The sequence below is a fragment of the Triturus cristatus genome, chromosome 7 (assembly GCF_964204655.1).
Source record: "Triturus cristatus chromosome 7, aTriCri1.1, whole genome shotgun sequence".
In the NCBI taxonomy this organism is placed as follows: domain Eukaryota; kingdom Metazoa; phylum Chordata; class Amphibia; order Caudata; family Salamandridae; genus Triturus; species Triturus cristatus.
This window is the reverse complement of record NC_140590.1, coordinates 1,043,653,764-1,043,667,337: the sequence shown is the minus strand read 5'-3', so window position 1 is coordinate 1,043,667,337 and position 13,574 is coordinate 1,043,653,764. Positions and strand designations below refer to the sequence as shown.

Below are 13,574 nucleotides of genomic sequence, written 5' to 3'. Positions count from 1 at the left end.
TAAACAGTATGTGGTGTTGTGCGGGGTCAGAAAAACATCATGCAGGGATCTCCTGATTTGCTGTAGTGTTGGGGGGTGGGGGGTGGCTGTCAGGTGCAGGCTTGTCCACCCCTTGGGGGGACAGGAGCGCACAGGGGAGGGGAAGATTAAGTTTGGGGCTTTGGAGCAGGACAAGGAGGCTTCATTCGTGGATGCTTGGTAGGATGAGAGAGAGACTGGGGGAATGCAAATGGGTCGATGAATGATAGATGAAAGAATGAGGTTCAGGGTATGGGAACTTGGTTGGGGGACGGTTGGTACACCTTGAGGACTTGTTTAAGGGTGAGGGGGTTGTCAGGAATTTAATGTACTAGTGAGTTGATACTATGTTACAGCTGTATTCAAGTTAATAGCTGCAAATACAAACCTGTCCTAATAAAGTAGCTGTTAGAAACAGGCAATCCCGGTTGGCTTGGGCATGCGCCAAAGCCAAGCAGAAACCCCCGTTCTAGTCAGGGCAAGGGAGTTACACACCGAAGATAACCCCTGATCACCCCCTTGGTAGCTTGGCACAAGCAGTCAGGCTTATCCCAGAGGCAACGTGTCAATCGTTTGTGCAACACACACACACAGCGGCGACACACTGGGCACATTACAAAAGAGACTCCACACAAGGTTATATAAAAATAGCCTTTGTATTACCATAAACACATTAGAATCACCATCACAGTTATATACACTGTGCCAACTGGCACCAGGTCACAATTTACAGGGGATTATTTACAAGGCAGCGCTAATCAGGTTGCTGCCAAAATCATCACAAACACAACCAATAATTGCAAAACAACCAGTACCTACTGGCAAGATCATCCCATAAGGGGGGTTCCCAATGTTAGCCTATGGAGGGCAGTGAGCACACACACTTTGCACTGCTAACCAGTGCTATAGTGCCCAGAATCTTAAAACCACCAACACAAAATAGAAAAAAGGCTAGGAGGAAGGCAAAAAGTTTAGGGATGACCCTGCAAATAGGGCTAAGTTCAACAGTGGCATTTTACGCTTCACTGTGGTTATGGTGTGTGAGTATCTCATGAGTGGTGGTGAGTGGACTGGGGCTGTCAGGGCTGTACGTGAGGCAGAAATGTGCAGTAACGAAGCCCTGTGCAACAGGGGCCGTATTATGAATACGGCACACTTTTCTTGTTTGTGCCATGGTGCACCTTTTAAAAGGTGCACCTAGTGCAAACAAGGATAGTGCGCCACTTTAGAAAGAATGCGCTGCCCCCAGGGCAGCAGTGTACTCGCGCTGCCTTGGGTGCAGTGCATTCAAGTGAAATATAGATCATCTCTTTAAAAGCTGCTTCATGTTTCACAATGTAGGCAGCATCCTGCCTGCACATTCAAGAGGGGTGGGTGACTGCGCCTGCCTGCAAGTGGATGTCTGGGGGATCCATGGGACCAATTTTGTTCCCCCTCCAGAGTGCTGCATTTAGGGGGGACACTGAAAGGGCATCACCTTTTTGTGGTGCACCTTCAGTGTGCCTCCTAAATACAAGTATGCCTCTGCACCTGCTTTCCTAATATGGCGCGGGAGCAAAGGACATCTGATTCCCTCATTTGCTTGGGGGCACGTCCCCATGCAAATGAGGGAATGCCCTCTTATGATAGCACTGGCACAACATATACGCCAGCGTTATCTGTATTACAGACGGGGATGCATAAGCATCTGCGGTCCTCTTTGCAATATCATTGTGCCCCAGGGGCAAACAAAGCGGGCATACATATCTGTGGCTCCCAGGGGGCATAATGTATAATATAGGGGGGCACAATAATTCCAGGATGTGGAACTCTCTTAATGGTGACAAAGCATCTTTTACTATCACAAGAAGGTTGCTCTCTACTGGTGGAAAGGATGTTTCCATGCATCGTCCCTCGAAAAATAATTCCACTGGCACCTGGTAGACCCTGGTGCTGGCATTATGTACACCCATGTCCAGACATCAACATAAGGAGACCCAATGGGGGAATGTCATGTGAGCAGGGGACAGCACACATCTTCACTGTGCTCCTCTCACAAAACAGCCCAGGTCTAAAATGTGGCCGGGGAGGGAGCAGAATGTCAAAGTGTTGTTGAATCTTTCAACTCGGTCATTTCTACATTGAGTGGGGTGGGAGAGGGACAGATGGTCCCCACTACTCTCTCCTAGCACCTGTCCCATTGCAGCACTTTGTCATCCAGCAGACTTGGCTTGAGGGATTTGAAAATACTGCAGTAACACCTGCCTGCTACTGTGTGGGACATTAGCCTCCTGTACCTTTGAATAGCTTTAAATCCCAAATGACTTGGAGGTAATTCAACTTCCATGTGCCCTAAAAGGGTTCATTCACATGGGTGGTCTTCTCCTTGTATGAATATTTTTCATTTATTTCTCCCAGTGATACCTGCGCAATAATTTTTCTGAACCCATAAATCATAGGGCATGAGGGTTCACCTTAACAAAATCTCTCCTTTTCATAGAAGAGGATGTGTTAGGGTTCTAATGTGTTACCTTTAGACCCACAGAGCTCTTGCCTTTTTTTCTCTTCTTTGACCCTATTTAAACATTTAAGGTTTTTTCAAAAGACTTCATTGAGGACTTGCAAATCACGCTGAAGAGTGCTAACAATGTCTGGTAACTGGTAGCTCTGCTGTATTTAAACATTAAAGCTAATCACCATAAAAGCTTGAGATAATTTCTCACCATGTGTAACACCATTGAAAGGTTGCTGTAAAAAGGCTAGGAAAAAATGTTGAAATTTCCAGTGGTATACTCATTAGTGCAGCGTGTCTATAAAGCTTACATCCCTGAAGAAGACCTTCTCTGAAACACATCACAGGCCCAACATGAAGGTCGAAACGCGCCAGCACTATTACAAAGGGGCCAAGAGCTATCATTAATTGTTCTATCTGCACATAAAGTGGTGCATCACAGGAGATGGAATTCAGGACCATATCCTGCCACAAACTAATGATCTGTCCCCCCTACATTATAGGGCCAGGTAGTACTATCTAGCACTACAGATAAGTGGACTAAAGGGGCAAATGTCCCATCAATAGGAAAATGTAGGACACTAAATAGTACATATTCAATAAGTCATGTCATGCAATGTTGTTTGTTTATGATTTGTATAAGTCTATTCTTTTGTCATGTTGTTTATAAATTTAAGTACTACATGTACAATGATTCTTTGAAAAAAGGTGTTTTAAAAAAGTAATGAAAAAAGCTATAACTTAAGAAAAGAGGACTGCTGACTAATTTCATCCGGAATCACAGCATTATTTTCATTTTGGCGTGATATATTTAAGTGTACATATTTGCTGAAAGCATTAAATAGTTACAGGTCAAGCCATAGACACTGGAAGAAACAATACTTGGGTTTCTTCCACTAGAGAATGTTTTGATTGATGGTCTTGGAGGCATTTCCTGTTGAAAAATTAGGTATTGATTCCATCCTCTGAAGTCCATAACTGAATCACTCCCCTGGACGATACGCACCATCTTTGCCTCTTGACATTCCTCATCATCCAACCCACCCGCATCAAGTACCCAAGCCGCCCCGGTGTTGGCCAAAGAGTCTGGCGAACTGAGAAGCTGAGACATACACTTAGTGGATATGCCCTTGTGTCCAGAAGGCTCCAATACTAATTTAGTCTCCAAAAGGTCCAACTCAGGTATAGCTATCAGAGCGTCATTATGTGCTGAGGGTACATGGCAGAGTTGGATATATCTAAAGATAGAGGAGTAAGACCTGTGCAGTTTCTTAATCTTGTTTGAGTTGATCAAAGAATTTTGGCCCAGACATACTAAAATGTTGTCTCCTGCTTGTGCCACTTTTTTGGTGCATCTACAAAGCAAAATATATATAGAGATTTGCTAAACCACACATATACAGATTTGCGTGAATTAGTGTGGGATTTTACCCAAAAAGTAATGCAATGTAGCGCCTTGCATTGTGCTTCTTTACCCTTCATCCAGGAAGCACTACATGGGTGGAGCATGGGTGTTTCCTGGCATCCACCTACATATTTTGATGCAAACCCTGATTTACTAATGTCCGTAAATGTGGAGCAGTAAGAGGGGGCATCCTTGTCATGTTCCCTGCTCGATAGGAAGGGGCCTCATAAAGAAGAGTAGCAGAGGGTGCAGTACTGCAGAGCAGACTGTTGTAGAGTGCAGTGGTGTATAGTAGAATGGCATGGAATGCATTGGCGTAAATTGCAGTGGCACAGAGTAGAGTGGCGTAGAGTGCAGTGAAGTAGAGTGCATGGACATAGATTGCAGTGACATAGAGGGCAGTGGCGCAGAGTAGATTGGCGTAGGGATCAGTGGTGTGGACTATAGTGGAGCAGAGTGGAATAGAGTGGCGTAGAGCTCAGTATCACAGATTAGAATAGAGTGGCATAGAGTGCAGTGACAGAGTACAATGGCGAAGACTGCAGTGGCACTGAAAATAGTGGCATAGAGTGCGATGGTGCAGAGTAGATTGGCGTAGAGTGCATTGGTTTTGAGTAAAGTGGTGCAGAGTGCATTGGTATAGAGTGCAGTGGAGTAGAGTGGTGCAGAGTAGAGCGAAGTGACGCTGAGTGAAGTGGCGCGGAGTGCAGTGGCATAGAGTAGATTGTTTCAGAGTAGAGTGTAGTGGTGCAGAGCACATTAGAGTGGCGCAGAGAGGATTGGCATAGAAGGCAATGGCGTACAGCGGAGTGGTACAGAGTACAGTGCATTGGCATAGAGGGCAGTGGCATAGAGTGCAGTGTTGCAAAGTAGAGTGGCATAGAGTGGAGTGCCGGGGAGTGGTGTAGAGTGCAGTGGCAAAGAATGCAGTGGTTCATAGCAGAGTAGTGTTTGGTAGAGGGCATTGGCACAGTGTAGTGTGAAGTGGTACAGAGAAGAGGTGAAGAGTGTAGTGGTGGTGTAGAGAAGAGTGACGCAGAGTGGAGTGCGTAGTGTGGAGTGATGTAGAGTGCAGTGGCATGGAGTGGGGTAATGTGAGGTATGCATGATATGGTAGCATACTGCCATTACGGACAACACATCTTCAATTGAAATGATCATTACATTTACAATCCGATACAGTTTTACTGATAAAAGTATACAGCGCGCCAACGGTAATGTGTGGAAATGCCATCACCCAATGCATTGATTTGATCATCCGCACAGTTTGGTTACAGATATTGAAAAAAAATTGTGTACTAGAAAAAAAAATAACAGTACGGGCTCCCTCAAGCAGACCCCCAGTAGCCTGCATGATTGGCCCATACATTCTGTCACTTTGAAGTCAGAGAAAGACAAATCAACAACAAGCTCCCTGGAAGACACAGCCTGACATTTGGCATCTATCTTTGAATGCACAGTAAATAGAACAAGATTGAAAGGCCTGCTAACAGAAAGCAAGTTTGTGGAAGAATACAGTAAGCAAGGTTTGGGCAACGGGAGGGACAAACTCGAGCTGGACAGCCTAAAGCAAATAAAGCCAGCAAATAGAAAGTGAGTGAGTTACAAACCACAAAGCCAATTGTAAGTAATGGGTGAAATGCATTCCTAAGTCAACTTTCTAAATGTCTCCAAGATATCTTTAGCAAACCAGACAGCTGTGCTTTACGGTAGGCGGCGACCTAAAGATACTAAGTTAGCCTTTCCTGGAATCTGACCCATGACCTGCTGCTGGTGTAACTCACAAGCTCTCTGGTAGTTGAATAAAAACAGATGAGAATACTTTATTAACATTGCTACTAATAATGATAATAATAGTTTGTTTTCCTGAGTCTTTAAAGCATAATTTTATGGTTTTGCACAGACAGGTGCTACCAATATCAAACTGAACGATACTCATTTTACAAATCTCATAATGGTGAAAATCTTGTTTTTTGGGATTGAAACTTGCTTTCAAGGTTATAGATAGATGTCAGCGGCATGTTCTTAAGCCACTAAACTATTTAAAATCGTAATTATATTATTCAGAGTATAAAGCCCTCTAACTAAAGAAACAAACTATCACATGTAGGCCCACAGGGAATTGCCAAAATCACCAGCAGAGGGCAGCAGTTTAGGTTCCATCTTGTATTATGTTGCATCTCTAAAAAGGCCAGGTTACATAGGATACATAGGAATCTGGACAAAATAATGCATGTCTTGAGGGGACTGATGACAAATAGCATCTGATTCCGTATCCTTCTCTGTCAATCATGCACAGGTCCCTTCGGTCTTTCTCCCAGAATTCTCTGGTCACTTTAGGGATAGGCGGAATATCACTCACTAACAGCAATGTCCTTCTTCTAAATGCACATTATAAAGTGTTTATGTGAAACCCGCCTTCCTCAATATTTGCTTTAGTTATGAAGGTAAACAGCTCTGCAAAATGTTTCTTGGGACCTGGTGTAATGTGGAAAATGGAAATCGAATGCAAATGTCAAACACAAAGGTAAGTAGGCTCCATAAAGCTGAAAGTTCAATTGTTAGATACATTTATAAATATATAAAGCAGAATACAAACCTTACCCTTATCCACTTAAAGTAAGTTTACTCCTCAAAGGCACTAGCTAATCGCTGGTGATACCAATGCACTGAAAACTGAAAGAGCATGCAAAGTAATGGGGTGCAATAATCCAAAGAGCCATGCATAGTAAAAAAAAAAACTCAAACTCAGATTACATTTTACCTGCTCATGAATGATTCATGAAATATAGTTAAGACTGAAAGGGCAGTTGAGTATCATAATAAATATAATATTATTTAGGGACAAATAAAAGAGCTGTCTCCCAGATTAGTTTGATTTGAAAATAACAGCTTCTGAATGCCAATCACAAAATTCATCAATCCATCTAGTATTTGTAAGGCGCAAACTAACCACCCCTAAGGGTATCAAGGCACTGGGGGTCGTTGGGGAGATTAAGTGAGCTATTGCCCAGAGTCACATGGTGCAGAGCTGAGCTGCCGCTGGTGCGGGGATCGCACTGTGAGCCCCGCACCCTGAAGTCAGCCGCGCTGGCTGCTCCGCCACACTCTCCCTCCAAAATGAAAGCCATGTTGCTAATGTGAAGCAATGCAGAAACAAGGATTTGGTAAGAATTTAAAGTAGTGTCAGAACCATGTGGCACCTCTGAATGTTAGACCTGAGGTGGTGATGCCATGATGTGCTAGTGGGAATTTTGTGCAATTTTACAGGGTTCGGCTTGAGGTACTCCAAAATGAATCCTCCATTTACCCCGAAACAGGTAAAACACTGGCAGGATCAGCAGAAATGTATCCAACTTGTTCCTAACAAAAGTAGATTTTTAATTTGTTTTACAGGATAACGTCTTGCCTGCACGTAGACTGAGACAAATCACACATTTTTACACATTTTACATATAGGGTGGAATAAATAAAAGAATTACTTTTTATTACAACTGACCCGCATCAGATTTCACTGAACAACGGAAGTCTGATGTGAAAATATTTAATAACACACACATACCAGATGTCAATCCTCCTTTCTGAGGCAAATGATTTGGAGTTGGGGATCTTAGTATGTCCACAGTGACACCTCAAATCGTGACCTTATTTTGCTATCTCCCGTGTTACTCTTTTTGACATGGGGGGCAATGCTGTGCTACACCCTGCTTCTGGCAGCAAAAGGTCAAATAAACTTTGATTCTCTGGGGTTAGGCTATTTAGTTGAACATCATGGCACGTGTTTCCAACTGGCTCCTTAAAGACACTTGAACCTAGGAAGTCCTGTGTCATCATAGTATCAGACGTAGTAGAAGAACAAGGGAGTTTGCAGGACACACTCACTGTCTGGTGGACATTGGTCATTGGCTGCTTGTGAACATGTAGATAACATTTACCCACCTCAGGTCAACTGGAAGGTTGTTCCCTGTTCTCAAAATATCTGTTTCTGGTCAAAAGTAGAGCAAGAGAAGAAGTCCCATCACATCTTAAAGAACTAGTACAGAGAAAGTGAGGTTTGTCCTTAGCTAAGTTCATTGCATCTTTACCCAAGTACCACTTACATGGGTTGTATAGGGTGTGAAATTCAACTTGTCTGCGAGCAGGCAGAATAGGAATCTTAAAGGCTGAAAATGATAGACATAAGCAGGTTACTTAAGGCTAAAAATGATACACCTGACTCCGGGAGAGTTGAAATTTACTTACTGCCCATAAAAATTACATTCTTCTACTCCACTCTAGATATTGTAGTTGGTAGAGCCAAGTAAACTGTAAGGGCACTAGTTAGAAATAGTACAAATAACATACTTTTTATTAATGTATACCACATAATTTAATTTTAGGTTGATATTGAGCCAGAAAGGCAGCTCGTTTTGCTTAAAGGGACTCCAGCAGCACCTCACTGATGAACCCCAACAAGGGTGAAAATGTTTGGGGTTGCTTGTGGTCCCTGTTCAGGGGGACGATGTCTAAAAATTTGACCGTACTGCCCGTTCAGTGGCAAGGCAAAGACTGATTTGAACACAGTTGGTCTGGGTATGTAGTGGAACTCTGAGAAATCAAATATAAGATGGAATGCATCCTCCAGTAATTTGAGTGAATATGATGAATTTCAGCCATTGTGTATTTTCACAAATCAGAGTGCATTTGCACTACCAGATTCTGAACCCTGGCTGTTGTGAGGAGGATGAGTTGGTCCTAAATGTTCAATTGGTTGCCATAAAAACCTCTGACATGGCACATTACACAAAGAGATGATTGGTTGACTCTCAGGCAAGACATAAAGATTCATTTTCAATCTTAATGTAGCTCTAGTTGGTATTTGCATGTCCATACATAGGAAAGCAGGCTCATTTCTCCTAAACAGGTCTGCCGTTAGTAGAAATAGACGTTGGATAACCTACATAACACTCTTGTATTTGACATGGGTGACAGACTGCCACCAGCCCACCACCTAGACAATGCTTCTTCAATTTGGGAAACAAAACGTGCAGGCCTCTGGGTGAGCACATCCTCAAGCGCCGGGCCATGCACGATTCTCTTCTCCAAGAATCCAGTACAATCAAGGCTCTAATTGTCTATCTCGAAAGCCTACCTTGGCCTTTCTTGAGTCAAATACTTTAATCTGGTGCGTAAACGCTGTACAGGATCATCATGGCCTTTAAGACGCCAGAGTAAACCCAAGACCGCCATTTGCATCCATTTCTAACTGCATTACAAGCAGATCAAAAACTGATTACAACCACAGACAGAATTTACAGATTCCTAATGTAAATCAGCAGGTAGAGTTTACTAGTGATTTAGATACTAATAAACACTACTTTCTTTGTGAAAAAATACAGTAATTTTGAAAAACTCAGCAATGGGCTTTTCTACTGGCTAATAGATGTATTTCCTGATCGGAAGTGTCTCTGCTAGACAGTTCTGGCTCAGGAAGTGTCAGTCACATGTCAGCCTCTGCTTTCAGGGGCGCCAGATTGTCTGGACACATTGATAGGCGCGTATAGCCCTGCCTGTCCCTCTGCAAACAGAGTCAAGTATTTCTAGAAAGAACCGACCAAGGTTTAGGAAAAGGCAGAGATGAGTATCTAAGCATGGCAGAGTCACAATGAAACATATGTGTTCAGATGTGCTGGCTGCATGTCAAGTTCTCTATTAACCATCAGTCTATTGTAAAATGTCAGATTGGCCATATTAAAGATTGTTGACGGACTACGAATACCATCACTTTATCATAGGATCATTTCTAGCGCTGTTCGAGCAACTGATGTACAGAATTTAGTGTAATACACATTTTTCAGGTGGGCAGGTTATTATGTGCTAAATACTTTTCAGGTGGTGAACAAGCTCAATAATATTCTATGGAACAAGCCAGGTTACTAATAATACCTTTAATTCTGCCCTAGTTTATTGAAATAAAAGTATGTGTTACTACGTATTGCATGACATATAGAACTGAAACACACGTTACAGCCGCACGTCATACACTAGCCTTACAAGACGTAACAGTGGGTTTTTTTTAAGTGTGAACCATACATAACATGCTGTAAAAATATACGTTCTTCCATTGCACATTCCCTTTTCTTTTGCCACACGCTGTGTAAAGGTCAGAGCTCTGCCTTCAGACCATGAGGCGTTCGAAACTTGGAAACGCTGCCCAGGTGCCATTTTCGGAGCCCTGGTCACCTGCAGATAATAAAGTCAACTTGCAGAGAGCGGCGGGCTCTAGATAAACGAAAACGCTCAGCCTCCACATGAAAAACACAAATTGTAATATTGGAAAACTCAGGGCCAAGAAACCTGCACCTGCATATACCCGCGAGCCACAGTTCACATCACGAGGGTAATTTTCACTTCAGCCGCTCGAGTGTGACTTTAAATTTCCAATAATTATGAATTTGCGCGAATTCAACATCAAAGTAATAAGCACGAGAACAGGGCGCCCGTTCTGGTGCCCGGTGCGGCGATTTGGCGACTAATCGTTTTGATTAATCGGAGGCGCTGACTGACTGGCTAGACAGGGCTCGCGTCTGCCCCTAAAACCAATACAATTCCAATGAAACGCCTGTAATTCTGTCACACACAGACAGGCGCCGGCTAGCAATGGCTGTCCGTCTAACTGCTGCCAGCAGCCGTGTCAGCATAGCTTTTTGGGAAGTCATGCCGCTGCCCCCACTTCCTCCGCGAACTCCCTCCCCCGCGGCGCGCCCTCAGACTCCTACCTTCTGTGTGGCAGCTGGAGGACAGGATGGTGCTGGGCGGCTTGAAGATGTACGGCAGGTAGCGGGAAAAGCATTTCATCTTCACAGACGGGGAGTGCGATGGTCTCCCCGCTCCATGGGGATGCTGCCGGCCGGGCAGAAAGCAGCCTACATCACAGGCTCACCATCCGGTCCTTCGGGGTGGATTGTCGGGGACCCTCGGCTGCCGGACCCCATTTTGCCTCGAGAGCCTGAGAGGGGAAACGCCGCCTCACGTTTCCGCCTTCATGCTGCTGGAACTAGTCTGAAGCCCACGAGCAGGCTGGGCGGCTCATCACACACAGGCTGTAGCTCATCAGAACAGGTTCTGCTGACTAAGTCAGTCCTGCCTGTAAACACACGCGCACACTCGCGCGCAGGGAAGCGCTGGGTCGGAGATGCTGGGCTCTGTTGGGGAAGGGGAAGCGACGGAAAACGGAATGGGAGAAGGGAAGAAAGGGGAGGGTGGCAAGAAGAAATGAATGGGATCGTGAGAGGAAACTGAAGAGGGGGGGGGGGGGACAGGGGTTAGAGAGGGATATGTTATTGGAAAGTCAAATCCAAGGGAAAAGATGAAACAGAAAGGAGAACGCAAGTCAAGCATTTAAAATGCAATAGGTCTGCCTTTCATTAAGTTAAAGCCATTTGCTTTGCTAATAGCATTGTATAGCAAAGCAAATGGCTTTAACTTAATAAAAGGCGAGACCTATTGCATTTTTAATGCTTGTTTTTTTTACTACCAAAAACCGGTATCCAGATGGTGACATACATTTACAGAAGCTGGTTTTAGACATGCCTTTAATTGAGTTGACGATAAAGAATACACATTTTGTCTAACTCCAATTGTTCAAGAGCATACTTAAAATTTATTTTAAAAACGCTGGCTTTCCTCTCTTCAGGTCAAGGATCTCCTTACATATAAAGTGCCTTAGTGAGGAGACGTCACCTTGCATGAGGCAAGAAGGCCATTGTATCACTCCTTCCAATCCTTGTACAAAATAACTTTTCATCTCAAATTCTAGTCTTAGAGCAGCAACCGTCACTAAAGTATTATGATATCAGACCCTTCCTTGGGAGCCCACCTGCTGGCCCACTGCTGTCCCTACTTTCTCTATTGTGTCCTCACCACTAGCTGCATTGGAACTATTTACGGGGCTTCCTCCTCTACCTCAGGTCTTTTAGTTGGTTGGTGTTTTCTTTTACTTTTTCTTTCCTTTGCCCCAGTTGGGTATCCTTCAATTGTTTGATAATGTCTTTGTGTTATTTGGGCATTTTGAAATACTGGTGACTGATCCCATATCTACCATTGTATGGCACTAGATGCCGAGGATTGTGCACTGAGGAGGTAGACATTGCTATAATTCGTGATTTCCTTGCTACTCTCTTTGGGGACTGTCTTGCCTCTGCATGTTTTTTTTTTATTATGGTACTGTGTATCTTGAAAATTTTAAAATGCCAAAAAAGATATTTAAAAAAAAAAAAAGATTTACATGAAGATAGTCGACTTAGAATCTGACCTTCGGTCTTATCCAGAAAATTCAATCTTGCTAAATCTATTCGCTCCACTGCATACAGTAAGGTGGGAGGGATCTTGCCCTGATATACAATGAGAAGATGGGAAAAAAACTTCTACCTACAGCTTTGAAAAATGCACCTAGCCCGAGGGAGGGGAAGGGGATACTGCATTGAGAAGCAGTTATTAAAAGTGATAGTTTTTAACTAGGAACTTCTAAATACTCATGCTCCCCATGCCAATGCCATTAGTGAACTAAGAGGCAAGTTCGTTGTTATGTTTACTCTATGTGTGGCCTAGGTTCATACTAAATAAAAAGAAAAATTATAGTCCACTAAATCAAACACAAGAGTTATTTGTATAGCGAAAACACAATTTGGTCAAGCTGGGGAGCCGGGATTGATACGAGGATTGATACCGGGATTTCTGGTTTGCGTTGTGCAATTCACCCATTAGAATTTTTTTCTTACTCTGGTTAACACTAAAGGTTAATACAGTGCCTTAAATTCTCACTGCATGATGATAGAGTATGAGTGGCAGGCAGAAGTCACATGAAAGTTTGGCACATCTTTGGCTCAAAGGTCCAAGAGGACCTCGGGTGACACAGATCCAGGCATCTTACTCTAGCCTGGATCGAGTGTCATTGACTCCCCTACATAGGACCCCACTAGCCAACTGCATAAAAAGAGCTGCTGAACTTTGAGTGAACCCTGAATGAGTGTCCGCCTAGAAGATTCAGTTATTCCCAGTGCCTGAAGGTGGGCCTAATTCCCATCAAAGATAGCCAAGGCCAGTGTTTTATGCCTTAAGAGATGGGTAACCAGAACCCTTTACTGTATGCACCAAAATAAGGGTTTGGGGTATTCACAACTTAAGTCTATAGTCAATTGGAGGAAGGTTTAGTTCCTTGCCTATGCAAAACAGGCGTAGATGCTACAGAACTGGCTGTTCTTTTTGCAGAACGACAGATCATACCACTCAGCGGGATGGTGGGCGCTGGTCTCACCTATGGGATAGGAAGCTGTGGTATACACTCTGAATGCCACTCCACTTAGGAGGAGCTGTAGGGCATCAGGGACTACATAATAAGAGGAAAATAATGGCTATTATAATAAAATCACTAAAACTCTAGATTGAAAAGCATGTCACACAAGTACAAACTCAATCCAGAGAGTGCGGCATGCACAGAACAACAACTATAAACAAGCACTCGTATAACCAGGCACCACCTACATAGTAATGCGCTTACCTGTCCACTGAAAGTAGGTTGTGTATTGTCTGTCGTGTCTGAAGAGCTATACTTGCATAACAATACAAAAGCAGTTGTGGTTGTTAAATATGCAAGCAGGTACTTGGGGTCTGACATTCACA

At 43.6% G+C, this 13,574-nt stretch overlaps 1 protein-coding gene across 1 annotated transcript in view; it reads right to left on the bottom strand.

The window, feature by feature from the left end:
• PPP2R2B (protein phosphatase 2 regulatory subunit Bbeta) overlaps nt 1-10,995 on the bottom strand; it is a 554,389-nt gene extending 543,394 nt beyond the window's left edge. Inside the window, exon 1 of the mRNA XM_085618101.1 lies at nt 10,673-10,995. Coding sequence (XP_085474227.1) covers nt 10,673-10,751 — 79 coding nt within the window. The 5' untranslated portion in view covers nt 10,752-10,995. The remainder of the gene's footprint in view (nt 1-10,672) is intronic.
• Nucleotides 10,996-13,574: the final 2,579 nt, after the last annotated feature.